At 45.5% G+C, this 14777-nt stretch overlaps 1 protein-coding gene and 1 non-coding gene across 2 annotated transcripts in view; both read right to left on the reverse strand.

The window, feature by feature from the left end:
* Positions 1–14777, reverse strand: part of AZIN2 (antizyme inhibitor 2) — a 34610-nt gene that overhangs the window by 12083 nt on the left and 7750 nt on the right. Inside the window, 5 exon segments of the mRNA NM_001293659.1 lie at positions 8300–8412; positions 9577–9739; positions 10879–11044; positions 11776–11910; positions 12928–13100. Of these exon segments, the coding sequence (NP_001280588.1) occupies positions 8300–8412; positions 9577–9739; positions 10879–11044; positions 11776–11910; positions 12928–13100 (750 nt within the window).
* Positions 773–879, reverse strand: LOC119870605. The gene has a single exon (XR_005356256.1). It is a non-coding gene; the product is annotated as a U6 spliceosomal RNA (small nuclear RNA).

The raw sequence follows: 14777 nt of genomic DNA on the forward strand, positions 1-14777 counted from the left end.
CTTGCCCCCTCTGGGTCCCTTCCTACACCCAACTATACCTTGCATTTATAAAATGCCAGTACTGGGGATCCCTGGGTGGCTCAGCAGTTTAGTGCCTGCCTTTGGCCCAGGGCGTGATCCTAGAGACCCGGGATTGGGTCCCATATTGGGCTCCCTGCATAGGGCCTGCTTCTCCCTCTGCCTGTGTCTCTGCCTCTCTCTCTGTGTCTCTCATGAATAAATAAATAAAATATTAAAAAATAATAATAATAAAAATAAAATGCCAGTACATAGTTGCTAAATTGTATATTTAACCCTAAATATATGTCATTTTAGACCACTCCATGAACATTTAAAATGTTTATACATTAAAAAGTCCACCTGGGGATCCCTGGGTGACTCAGCGGTTTAGCGCCTGCCTTCGGCCCAGGGTGTCATCCTGGAGTCCCAGGATCAAGTCCCACGTCAGGCTCCCTGCATGGAGCCTGCTTCTCCCTCTGCCTGTGTCTCTGTCTCTCTCTCTCTCTCTCTCTCTCTCTCTGTCTCTCATGAATAAATCAATAAAATCTTTTAAAAAAGTCCATGTAACATATCAGCATTTAAAGAAAACCATACTTTCCAATATATGGTTTATTCAAAGTTAAAAAATAATGTGTATTGACATTAAAAAAAGAAAAAGAATCAAAGTAATTTTTAACAATAATCATCTCTGAATGGTGGGCTTAAAGGATCAATTTATATGGGCGTTTGCACTAGATTTTCCCTAATAAACATTTTTTCTCTCTCTCTCTTTTAATTTATGGGACACTTCACAAATTTGCATGTCATCCTTGCACGGGGGCCGTGCTAATCTTCTCTGTATCATTCCAATTTTAGTATATATGCCGCCAAAGCCAGCACTACACATTCTATTTCTACAATAGAAAAAAATATGTATAAAATAAATGTAATCTATAACTTGCAGAGCACAAAAGGTAAATAGGGACAAATTCCCTATTAATGGCAGTGCACTTAGTTAAGACACATGATAGTATGTTGAAACTTCTATGAAAGAATAACAAAGAATCACAAAACTAAAACCAACAGACTGAGGAAAAAAACTATTTGTGTCAAATATTATATGAAATACACACACACACATACACACACAAACACACACATGCATATACAAGCTCATCTTCGTTTGTAAGAGAAATTCCAAATTAGGTAAATGGAGGATATAAAAAGATATTGACATAAAAAATAAAACAACAAATAAAATGCTTTATACCTGTCAAAAAGACAGAAATGAAAGAAATACTGAGATATATACCATTTCAGATAAATTAGCCAACAAGAAAAAGTCACAGCATGCACTGCTAGTGAGCTTATTATGAAATGAGCCTGCTGCTAACAGTACAGATTGGGCCAAACGTTGAGGAAAACAATCTGGCAATATGTATCAAGAGACCTGAAAATGCTCATAACTTTTTACCTGGTAATCCTATTTTAGGGACTCATCATAAGAAAACAGGTTTTTTTTTTTTTTTATTTTTTATTCATGAGAAACAGAGAGAGAGAGGTAGAGACACAGGCAGAGAGAAAGGCAGCCTCCATGCAGGGAGCCCAATGTGGGACTCGATGCAGGACTGGATGTGGGACTCGATCCCAGGCTCCAGGATTACATCCCAGGCCAAAGGCGGCGCTAAACCACTGCACCACCCGGGCTGCCCAGAAAACAGTTTTTTTTTTTTTAAAGGGAATCCACCATCAGTGTGTAACTTGAGCCAGTCACACAAACACACTAACAAAGAGCATTCTAGGCAGAGGTAGTTCTCACAAACACATGAATGAATAATAAGCAACAACTAGCAATGTCCAGGGTGCCTGGGTGACTCAGTCAGTTGAGTATCCAACTCTTGGTTTCAGCTCAGGTCATGATCTCAGGGTCGTGGGACTGAGCCCCGCACTCAGCAGGGAGTCTGCTTCCCTTCTCCCTTTGCCCCTCCCCCGCGTTCACACACTCACTCTCTCGCTCTCCAATAAACAAATAAATCTTTTTTAAAAAAATTAGCCACGTCCAAATGCCCAGTAATAGGAAGATTTTATCTGGAGTCAATAATTTTACAGGAAAGTAGTTAAGAGCCTGTTCTCTGGCAACACCCAGGTAATCAAAGACAAATAAGTTATGCACCATACCCCAAGCAGTTCACAGTCTGCAGTTAAAAAATTCTACCCTTTGTTAGCTGTACACTTTGAGCAAGTTGCTTCAGCCCCATGCCTCAGTTTTCTCATCTGTAAAATGGGTCTCATAACAGTATCCACGTATAGGATTATCATAAAGATAGAGTAATGCCATGTAAAGTGCTTAGAACAGGACATGCTGCAATAAGTGCATGGTGGCTTCACCGGCCACCAGTGAATGTGAGGTCCACAGCCACATGCCATTCGGTGTGTCTGGTGAAAAAGGGGTTGACATTATAGATAAATTGCATTGCAGAGCTCCTCCCTCCTTTGTTCCTTTAAATTTTGGGTTGCTCCTGTAATTTTTAAAGATTGACTCAATTCCAACATACAGCACCTACTATGTGCCAAGTCTTGCACTGGGGAAACAATCTCTGTCCTCAAGGGGCTCATAGCTTATTGGGAGATCTATTCATTCATCATACATTCAACAAGTAGTTATCAAATACCTATAGTGTACCAGGCACTGTGCCGATCCTGGGAATTCAGAAGGAACAGGCAGGCTAAGTGGCTGCCCTCACAGAGCCTGCATGCTAGTGGGGAGGACAGGTTATAAGCAAGGAAACAAAAACAAATAAGAATAACTTCAGATTCTGACATACTATGAAGAAAATCAGCAGGGTAACAAAATTATCTGGTAGGGAGAAGCAAGCCCACTTTAGAGAGAGTAATCAGGAATGGTTTCCCTGGAGAGGTAACATCCAACCTGAGACATACCAGACGAGAATAAGGAGATCATTTCAGGAGCAAGGGGAAGAGCATTTCGTCAGGTGAATACAATGGTCCCTAGGTCTGAAGGAGCTTAGGTGGTCCAGGAGCAGAAAGGAGGCTACTGGGACTGGAGCAGGTGAGTGAGGGGCTCAGTGGGGATAGATGTTGCTAAAGATGTGGGCAGAAGCTTTGCAAGCCAGGGTAAGAAGTTTAGGTTCTATTCTAAGAGTAACAGGGAGCCACTGAAAGTTTTAAGCAGAGAAGAGATATGATCTTTGGGTATTTAATAAATCACTTTGTCAACAGTGTGGAAAATAATAGCAAGAAGGCAGGAATCAGGGCAAGAAGATTAGTTAATGGTTGCTACACTGGCCCAGGAAGGGATGATGGCAGCTTGCACTCTGCCCTGGTGGCAGGGAAGAAATCAGATGCATTCCAAGTATATTCTGGAATTAGACTGAAAAACTGCAGGTGAACTGCCTGAGGGGAGAGAAGGAAGCAAGAATTGAGGATAATACCAAAGTACTACAGCTTGAACAGCTGGATGGGTGGCTGTGCTGTACTGAGAGAAAATTGTGGGAAGAAAGAAGTTTAGGTTGGAAATCAAGAGTTCAGTTCTGAACAAGATAAATTTGAGTGCCTTTAAGACACCCAGTAGGAAAAAAAAAATAAAAATAAAAAATAAAAATAAAAAATAAAAAAATAAAAATAAATAAAAATAAATTAAAAAAAAAAAAAAGACACCCAGTAGAAATAGCAAGTGGGTCAGTGGATACAGAAGTCTGGAGCTTGGGAGGACAGTGCAGACTAGAGATATAAATTTGAAAATGATGAGACTATAGATGATATTGAAAACTTCAGGCTGGAAGAACTCACCTAGGAAATGCTTGTAGGCAGAGAAGAGGCTCGAGAATGGAGATCTGAGAGTCAACATTCAGGGGGTGAGCAATGGGGAACATGCTAGAGAGACAAGGTGAGAATGACAGAGGAAGAGGCAAAGCCAAGAGCGTGAAGTTGGAGAAAGATCAGCTGCTGAAGACAGAGGTGCCACCATTGGGCTAGATGCATGCAAGGAACTTTCAAGAGCATCTTCTTTATAGCTGTGCAATTAATGTCCCATTGGGAAGGTTTTAAGAGGGAATGAAAGCTGAGGGAGCAGGGGCAGTGAGTGCAGGCCGCTGGATAGAGAGGCTCAGATACAAAGGGCAGTAACTGAAGAGAAGGTTACAAAGCGTCTGAAAGAAGAGGAAATATGTGTGTCCAATAAATATACAAAGGAATATCCAACTTCATTAGTAAACAGGAGCATGCAAATCAAGACAGGAGAAACCATTTCACATCCATTCAAATGTTGAAAGTCTGACAAGACCAAGTGTTAGGGAAAATGTAGATCCATCCAGTCTCTTAGATACTGCTGGTGGGATCCTCAAGTAGTACAACTGCTCTGGAAAACCATCTGGCACTGTCTTCTGAAAGCTGAACATTCATGTGTCCTAGCTATGCCCAGTGATTCCACCCCTTGCTCTTGTGTCACAGAGGCACAAACAAGAACATTCGGAGTGGCAGATTTCACAGTAGGGAAGACCTAGAAACAACCTAGTGCCTTGAGAGGACAGCAGACAGATTAGCTGCAGCGTGCTTGCCAACAGTGTAAACCAGCAGTCAAAGGGACGGACCTAAAGCACATACAGCAGCGGAGATGCATCTTAGACTGTGCAGTACATTTTTTTAAACAGTTCCAAAAGGTTACATACATCATAACATCCTTTTTGTAAAGTAAAAAAAACAAATTATAAATACATTTAGGAATAAACTTTAATGTGCCAAAACTACATGAAAGAAGACATATGAATGGTGAACAAGCACATGAAAAGAGGCTTAACATCATTAATCAAATAAGAAATACAAATCCAAACCACAGTGAAATGTCACCTCCCACCTGGTGGGATGGCTATTCTCAAAAAAGAAAAGATGGCCAGGGTTGACAATGTTGTGGAAAAATCGGAACCCTAGTGCACTGCCAGTGGGAATGCAAAATGATTCGGTCACTATGGAAAACAGAATGGTGGTTCCTCAAAAAATTAAATGTGATCCAGCAATCCTACTTCTGGGTATTTATCCAAAAAAAATTGAAATCAGGATCTCTAAGAGGTATTAGCAGTCCTGTGTTCATCGCAGCTCTATTAACAGCTGCCAAGACCTAAATGTCCCTGGATGGATGAATGGATTAAAAAAAATGCTGTATCTACATACAATGGAATATTATCAACCTTATCAAAGATTGCAACATGCAACAGTGTGAATGAATGTTGAGGAAATTATGCTAACTGAAATGAAGACAAATACTGCATGCTTGTATTTATATGAGGTGTCTAATAATCAAACTCATGGAACAAAGAATAGAAGTGTGGGTGCCAGGGGTTGATGGGAGGGGGAAATGGGAAGTTGATAACCAATGGACATGAAATTTCAGCTCCACAAGATGAACAAGTTCTTAGAGATCTGCTGAACCACAGTGTGCCTATAGATAACAGTACTGGATCATACACTTAAACATCTGTTACGAGAGTAGATCTTACATTAAATGCTCTTACCACAATAGAAGAAAAAATGATATTAAAAAAAAGAGGGGATCCCCAGGTGGCTCAGCGGTTTACTGCCTGCCTTCGGCCCTGGGTGTGATCCTGGAGTCCTGGGATCAAGTCCCACATCAGGCTCTGCATGGAGCCTGCTTCTCCCTCTGCCTGTGTCTCTGCCTCTCTCTCTCTCTCTCTCTCTCTCTCTCTCTTTCTCTCTCTCTATGTCTCTCATGAATAAATAAATAAAATCTTGAAAAAAAAAAAGAAAAAAACCTGTATAAAAAAAAGGTAATACATGAGTCAAAACAGTGGGTACTTTGCATGGGAAGACACAAAAGAATGAGGCAGTAAAATGATAAGAATGCTTATTTCACTAAAAAGAAGGCAAAGACAAGTCCTCTCATGAAACATTTTTATCCCAAAACTAATTGGGAATCCACTGAAACCATGAAATCTAACTACCTAGTTTCAAAGGAAATACAGAGCATGGAGTAACATATTCCATAGCATCGAAGGGAAATCCAGGGAACCCACCAATCAGGAAAATCCAGAATGCAGGAAGCTTTAGGACTGACAACTCCATTTCATCAAGAAATAATTAAAAAAAAAAAAAAAAAAAAAGAGTTTCAGGAAACCAATAGGTTAAAAGAGAGACAATTGACCAAATGCAGTATGTAGACCTTTTTTGGCTGATTTCAGCAAATCAACTAGAAAAACCATTTATGAGGCAGGATGATGGTGGCTGCTATGCAAGTGTTTATTTTTAATTTGATAATGGTATTACATTTTTCTAAAGTCCTTTCCTTTTAAAGATATATACTAGAAGATTTTTGCAAAAATTCCACTAACACTTGTTCTGTAGTTTTCTGTGCTTTTTCTCATGACACTGTTACAGTCCTGTGTACTGATCACACACGCACGCCTCTACCCAGCAGGACTGTATTTCCAAAGCGTAGTCAGTTCTGTCTCACCACCTACTGTCCTGTGCAGGCCTCAACATAGTGCTTTGCATGCTGAGAGTACTCAAATATTTATTAAATTTTTTAAAAGAAAGAAAACAAACAAAAAAGGAGCCAAGCAAGCTCCAGCAATAAGAAGTATACTCTGAACCAAGGATTGATTATGTTTAACATAACTTTCTGTGCCTGAGGTCCAAACAAAGTCCTGGGGATGAAGAGCAGGGTTTCAAAGCTGCCATCAAGACTTGTGAAGGGGACCTTCCTTGGGGAAGAAGGTGCAGATGCCTCCCCCCACCCGCCCCCACCCGCCCCCACCCGCCAGGCTGGGTGCCTCTGACACACTCCCAATACAACTCTAGCTAATTTATTCCATCTGCTGTCATCTGTCTCCACCACCAGACTGGGGATCCACCCTGGATCTGGTCACATGGCTAGACCCAGTAAGTGGTTGACAGACCAAAGGAAGAAATTTCAACATCATCCAGAGGAGGAATAAGGCTGACCACAAAGAGGGTCAGTAATATCTCAGTGCCCAAGGCAGGAATACTGACTGGAGATGAATCAGAATGGAGACTGTGGATAGGGGGTGGGCTGGGCCCATAGTCCTGCTCACCCGAGTGGGGAGCAGGTCAGGAATTCCAACGGCAGGCCAAGAGGGTATGGAGGGGGGCAGGACCTGGGAAGCAGCCACTGCCTGCTATGTGCCCTGGGGCACCTGGTCCTTTCTTGGTGCAGTAGAACGTGGGAAACCACAAGAATGCAGGCAGGGCTAGCGCATGGCAGTGGAAAACTAAATTCCTGCGCACATCAAGGAGGCTTACTCCCATTAGCCAGAGGAAACCACATTTCACAACCCTGCAGTGGAACGAGGATATAATCAAGTCGTGGCATGGGCACCTGGGGCAGGAGTGCTCCTTCTGCCTGTGAGAGATAAAGGGCAGGAAGAGCAGAAGAGCTACAAGGAGGAGCTGACATTTGAGTGGGTCTTGAAAAACTGGACGGGGTGGAAAGAGAGAGGAAAACAAAAATACACTGAGTGTGAATAATAGACCAGGGGCTGGTGAGACACTGAGGTTCCCCCCAGAAAGGGGGCCACAGAAACAAAGGCCTGGAGATCCAAAAATACAACAGGGTGTCTGATTTTCTTGCCCCTCTTTGGCCATTCCTGTTCCCTTGTTGACCTGGAAAAAAACCATGAAAGATGAACTGCTTCTTTTTACTTCTAGAAATTCACTCCAGGGCTTGATCGGAGACAGATGTCAAGATAGAGCAAAACAGGAAACCAAACCAAGTAGGGTTAAGTTGGGTTAAAATACTATGTAGTCCTCAAAAAGTATATTGTCAAAGGTTAGCTAATGGCATGGAAGGAGGTATACCTCATATTGAGTGGGAAAAAAGCAGTTACAAAACACAGTCCAACTTTATTTTTGAAAACAGAATACATTTTTTAAGGACTGAAAAGAAATCTAATGTTCAAAGGATCTCTCTCCACAAGGTGGGACTATGGGTGATCCTCATCATCCCACTATTTTCTACAATGACTGTTTTTACTTTTTCAAAACTAGTTAAAAACACCCCCAGTAGGGCAGCCTGGGTGGCTCAGCGGTTTAGCGCCGCCTTCAGCCCAGGGCGTGATACTGGGGACTCAGGATCGAGTCCCACATTGGGCTCCCTGCATGGAGCCTGCTTCTCCCTCTGCCTGTGTCTCTGCCTCTCTCTCTCTTTCCTCTCTGTGTATTCTCATGAATAAATAAATACAATCTTAAAAAAAAAAAACTGCATGTGATTTTAAACACCCACCCCCACACCCATAATTGAAAAGTGGCCGGTGGGTGGGGGTAGGCTTACCTTCTGCAGGATGGGGGTGGGGCAGGTGTTGTCAAACAGGACCGAGTTGAAGATTCCATACACGCCCTCACCGAGGTGGTACACGATGGTCTTGGGGGTGGACCCGGTTTCCTCTGTGGGGATGGGAGGGGTCAGGGGCAGCACAAACAGCCACGTGAAGGAGTGGGGAGCTGGCACAATGGTCGGCTCAGCAAGGCTGCCCCTTCCTCAACTATGGGGTTGGTCCTGCTGTCCCCAGGACATCAGGTTCATGTGGAGCACACTCACCCCTGCCGCTGAGCGGCCCTGCCCAGGACATACTTCCTGCCTGCAAGGGCAAGAGAACATTCCTCCCCAAACTCGATGTCCCAAGAGGGTAAGCCACTCGTTCAGAGGCACACAATGGAACAGTGCCTGAGCTGAAATGAGAAACCAGGTCTCCTGGCTGGTCTAGATATAGTAATTGCCCAGATTTATAAAGGAAGCCAGAAGAACATCATCTACACACACACACACACACACACACACACACACACGCACACGCACACGCACACACCAGACATTCTAACTACCTGGAGCCCATCATCCCTCCAAATGGATTCTTAGGGGAAGACACACAGACCTCAGCTCTCCTGCCTGAGATCTTGGAGCAAAAGGCAAAGCCCCAAGATCAGAACTCCTGCCCCACTCCTCACTCAAGGGGCTGATCTATCTGGAAGGGCAGGGATGAGCGCTGATGTTGCAGCGTGGGCAGAGAACCCTGAGTCAGCCCAGCCTAAAATTGAATCCAGGCACTGCCCCTTACCAGCTGTGTGACTTTGGGCTAGTGACTCAGCCTCTCCATGCCTATATTCTGTCATCTATAAAGTAGGCTTAGACGAATATAAGTTGTCATTAATTATTTTCATTATGTTATGAGAAGCAATAGGATGAGTAAGAGCCTGTGCTTTGGAGAGGAGACAGACATGGGGTCGAATGCAGGCTTTACTTTTTATTATTAAGCAATTCACTTGCATTCTCTTTGGCTCTCAATTTTCTCATCTGTACAATGGGCTAATAAAGTATCTGCTCTCCCTAAGGTTGTTTTTATCTCAATCTTCATAAAATAGAAATATGCATAGAAAAAGTTGCACTACACAAGTTGTCTTGGGGGTGAGGGAACTTGGTTGTAAGTTTCTCTAAAGCAACAATCCACCCTCCAGATTCCCCATCCCCTAAAACCAGGCCTTGCTCAGCCAGTCCACTGTCCTTAGCGTCAAGGGGGAAAAATGGGGCTCTGTTGCCCACCTGCCACCTACCCTCCCTTCCAGGCTGGTCCAGAAGAACCTCCTTCTTGGCAATGATGCTGACTGCCAAAGTGAAGGCCGAAGTCACATAGTAGCGCCCCAGCCTGGCAAGGATGTCCACACCACAGCCCTCTGGGAAGTACAGGTCCAAGGCTGAGTTGATCACAGTAGCAATCTGGTAGGACAGGGATGGAGGACAATGACTTGTTTGAAATGTGGGGTTTACATTCTGAGGACTTGCTATAGCTCCAAGTCTATTTCTTGAAAGCTTCTTTGATTTCAGAGAGAAGGACTTGGCACCTGCTAAGGCCCCAGCTGGTGGCAGCAGACAGTTAGCCAGGAAGGGAGGAGCCAGACAGAGCTGGGTCAAGACCCTTATGCTTGTGTAAATCACCTTCCTCAACGCCCCCACAATGGGAAGAGGTGTTCTTAACGTAACACTTGGTACTCGGGTTCCAGAAGCCCTGATGTAGATCTTTCTTTCATCAATGTCCAATCTGTTAAATGACATATTTTTCACAGAAAATACAGAGAAGATTGAAGATCAAAATTACCCTAATTCTGTCATCCAGATTGTTAATCATTGTTAACTTTTTGGAGTGACTCCTTTAATTCTTCTTCTATACAAACACTATTTTTTATTATTAACATGATAGAGCTATATAAACGTTCTGTAACCGGTTTTACTCAAGACTCTGTGAATGACCTCACATGGAGGTCATACGAATGTACTATAATTTAACCAATTCCCGAGTGCTAGGAAAAGTCCACTGGGCTCTTGTTATGCTCATCTTTGAGGCTAACTCTGTGTCCTTCGGGGATTATTTTCTTAGGTCAGTCCTAAATTGTGGATATTCCAGAACTTGGCTCTTACTAGGGAGAGGCGTCCCCTAGTGGTTGGAGTGGGGATTGCGGTGACATATTTTTCTTGATTTCATCTCCGATGAAAATAGACAGGTGGGCTTTTCTTTCCCTTGCCCTCCCGTTTGATTTCTCATCAGCTCACCAGAGGGAGAATGGAGAGTGCTAGGCCTTCCGAGGGTTCCCAGGCTTATGAAAATAGGCCTGGTTAAGCTTCAAATATGTGTTTGGACCAGAGTCAGAGAGAGCTGTCTACAGCCAGCTCTGCCGTAGACTCAGAAAGTGACATAACCTCGAGGAGCCTTGGCTTGCCCAGCTGTATGTAACACGGGGCTAATAATCCAGTAAAGCACCAAGCACAGCACTCAGCACTGAGGACCCGCTCACAGTGCCGGATATGCCAGCTCTACCTCCCACCCAGCCCAAGTACCACACTTCTGACCCCAGGGTTACCTCTTCGAATCTCACTTTGGCCCCCTCCAATCCAGGGAAGCCACCACCAAGGTCCAGGATGTGCATCCTGTGGCCCAGCTCAGCGCCCATTTCAAACACAAGACGGGCATCTGCGATGGACTGAGTATAGGCGTGAAGGTCAGGACAGCCACTGCCAACATGAAAACTGGGAAAGGAGGGAGAGCTTCGACTTACTTGTGGGGCCCCAGATGCCACTGCTTCAGCCCCAGCCAGGGGCAGCCTTGGATAGGCACACTGGACATTGTGCCCATTCTACAGATGTAGCAACTGAGGGCCCCAGAAGTTAAATGCATCACCAAGGGTCACATGGCAAGTGAGGAGTGGACAAGAGACTAGATCCAAGGTCCCTTGGTATCCCTCCCATCCCTTCGTGCTGCCACTAGGGCTGAACCCTCTGGGATGAGGACCAGGGCCCCAGAGTCAGCCAGGTCTGTATGTACCTCTCAATCAGCACTGTGGCCTGCCTGTGATTTAGTTTTCCCATTTAGAAAGTGGAGATAAGACCCCACAAGGCTGTGGGATAATGTACCTGAAGCATTTAGCACAGTGTCTGGCATATCCGAGGCACAGAATAAATGAAAGCTATACTATTAGGTCATTATCATGACTTCTTTCATATCCTTGCAAGAAAAGAGGCAGAGCAAAGGTGTGGCTGCACAACCTTTGGCCTACAGGCTGGTGTAACTCCTGCGAAGCCAGGCAGTGGAACACTCTGAACCTTCTTTCCAAAGAGAGACGACTCTCCAATGGCAGGATTCTAGGCCTGGAAACAGGCCCTCCTTGGAGGCCCCGAGGAAGCTCTCATAGAGAATTGATTAATTCCTGGGGAAAGAGGCAGTGGGCCTGGCAGGGAGGATGGGGCTTCCGGGCACTCACCTCACCCCCACCACCTCCACGTGGCTCCTCTTGGCATTTTCAAGCAGGTGTCTGCAGGATTTCAGCGATGCTCCAAACTTGAAGCTCAGGTGGCTCAGGGAGTGAGAGTCATCAGTAGCAATGCACAGAACCATCCTGAGGAGACATGCAGCGCACCTCTGCCGGGTGGACCCCACCCCCCCCCACCCCAATCACGTCCTCTCTGAGAAAAGGGGTATAAACTAAGAGCCGCCGCCCCCAACACAGGCCCCTGACCCCTTCCTGTCCCTGTACTGCCGGTCAGCCTCCAAGGCCCATCCAATCCATTTCCCTAAACGCCCTGGGCCCAGCCCCGCGGACCCTGCCCTGGTCCCAACCTCACCAGTTCTCCCCGGCAGCTCCACTTCCTCCGAATCAGCCTCTACACCAGCCAGGCTTTTCCAACTTTTCTTGTATGAGGGGAACCATTTTTTAAACACGGTCTTATTGAGAACCCCAATATCATATAAAACAGACAAAATGGAAGCTGCTTTGGGTGAACCAGAGTGGTCCACCACCTGGCCTCCCCATCACCCCAGGGAGGTCCTCCCCGGAATCCCCATGGTGTCAAACGACCACGTGAGAGCCACCACCGGAGCAAAACGTCTGGCCCCAACCCTGCCAAAGCCCAGTTACATCAGGTCCCTGCCCTGTGACCGTGACCGACCAGCATTCATTGTTGCCCTCACCTCCTCCCACATGGTATTTTCCAGCCACACCAAATTTCTGCTCATCCCTCAAATGCCCTGTGCCATTTCCAACCTGCACACAATCTTTGCTGAAGCAGTTCACTCTGGTACACTGTTCGTGTGCCCTCTAATTCTATTCACTCCTCAGGCCCACCTCGCATGCCACCTCCTTTGTGCAGCAGTCTTGGCCACCCCTCTTGCTCTCTCAGCCTGTGACCCTGACCTCCATAATACCACCGACTTTTCTCTGTCTGGGCTGTCATGGGTATTTCAGCCTTTGTCCCAGTCAGGCCCTGGCATACTGGGTCCAGTCCAGGAGTGTCTGCCCCAACCTCTTGTGACTGTGGCCAGGTCCAGGGCAGGATCCTCTGTTCCATCTCTACTCCTCCCACCCCCTCTGCCCTCACACTCGGCCCAGCCTCCCCATGAGTGGTTCTCAGCTTACTTGGCACTGGGGTGGCTCTTTACCACCTTTGCCAGCTCCACCTCGTTGTCAAAGCTCAGCAGCCGGACCCCATGCTTGGCAGCATACTTGATCTGTGCAATTTGCTTACAGGGGTTGGCGTAGACGATCTTACTGGCAGGGACACCAATACGCTGGACCAACTCCATCTCTGCCTGTGGGGTCCCAAAGGTGATGGTGAGGAGGCTCAGGGCCTACTAGGGCCCACAGAAGTTGAGGAAGCACAAATGAAGGGCAAAGTCACAGCTATGCATGGGGAGGTCCATAAAAAGTGGACTTTGTTTTTTCACAACAAAAATGTGAAAATCAGGACTCAGGTTGGTTCACCATTCTTTGACAGGCAGGGCTGCCATGGACAGCTGTGCAGGTAGTACACTGTACAATCGAGGGGTGGGAGGTCCCATTCACAGAGAATCCATGGTAGGTTTATATATCTATTACAGCTTCCTGGCAATAAAGCATCTCAGCCTTACAAAATCAGTATATTCATTATAATGAGTGTCTTAAGGAAGGGGTACATTTTCTAATTCACACAGACATTACATGGAGTCCTGATGGCCCTAACAATAGGTATCTGACACATTTTCCAGACAGATTTAATGTTTAATGAATATTCCTTGATGTATTGGAACATTCACCAGACACAGGTCATCCCACATCCCAAGGCCCACTGTGTGCCCGGTGCTGTGTTGGGTGACTCTGGCAACCCCTACCTCCCAAAGGGGCCTCCTCTTCCTCACCTTTACAGAACACTGTTCCACCTGATTGCTGCATGAATGGTACAGATAATGATGACAATGAGAGCAACCATTGTCACTGAGCACCTACCACAAGCAGGCACCAAATGAGATGTTAGTAAACTTTTTCTATAAAGGGCCAGAGAGCAAATAATTTAGGCTTAGTGGGCCATGTAGGGTTTTTTATTTTAAGAATTTATTTATTTTTAGAGAGAGAAAGAGATCACCCATGCACTAGTGCATGAGCAGGAAGAGGGGCAGAGGGGGAGAGGGGGAAGGAGAAAGAATCCAAAGCATACTCTACACTGAGCATGGAGACTGACACAGGACTTGATCCCAAGACTGCAAGATCTCAGCCTGAGCTGAAACCAAGAGCCAGACACCCAACGGACTGAGCCATCCAGGTGCCCCAACCATATAGGTTCTATGACAACTACTCAACACAAAAGCAGCCAGAGAGAGTGCATAAGTAAACGAGCATGGCTGCGATCCAATAAAACTCAACAAAAGCAGGCAGTGGCTTCACTCTGGATTCACTATTTCTTCTACTCCCTACAATAACCCCATCAGAGGGGTACCGGCTCCACTTGAGAGAGAAGGAAGCTGGTACTCAGAGAGGCGGTGTAGCAAGTAGGAGGCAGAACCAGCTTTCAAACTCAAGTCTCACTCTCCAGGATGGAGGGCAGGAAGTCAAGAAGCAGCCGGTTCTGAAACACTGTGGGAGATACTGGGCTATCTTTAGCCATCCTGAGTTTATAATAAGACTCCGATTTTAAGTTAGCCGCTTTTTAGTATGAGGTACTTATGTGCATGATCTCATGTGATGTCTATAACTGTCCTGTGAAGCATTTATTGGCCACATTTTACAGAGGACCAAATTGAGTTCAGAGAAGTCCACCTGCCTGCAGAAACACAGCCAGTGAGTAGCAGAGTGGAACAGAGCTGGAATTGCTGCCCTCACAGCTGGCTTCCAATGACCGTGAGTCTGAAAGGAGATGAAAAATGTGTTTTTGTCCCCAGTTTTACCACATGAGGTAAGAGGAAGAAACAATGGTAGCAGTTTGGGACCTGTGCTTTAGCTTTGATGATAAATAC

The sequence above is a fragment of the Canis lupus genome, chromosome 2, assembly GCF_011100685.1.
Source record: "Canis lupus familiaris isolate Mischka breed German Shepherd chromosome 2, alternate assembly UU_Cfam_GSD_1.0, whole genome shotgun sequence".
In the NCBI taxonomy this organism is placed as follows: Eukaryota; Metazoa; Chordata; class Mammalia; order Carnivora; family Canidae; genus Canis; species Canis lupus.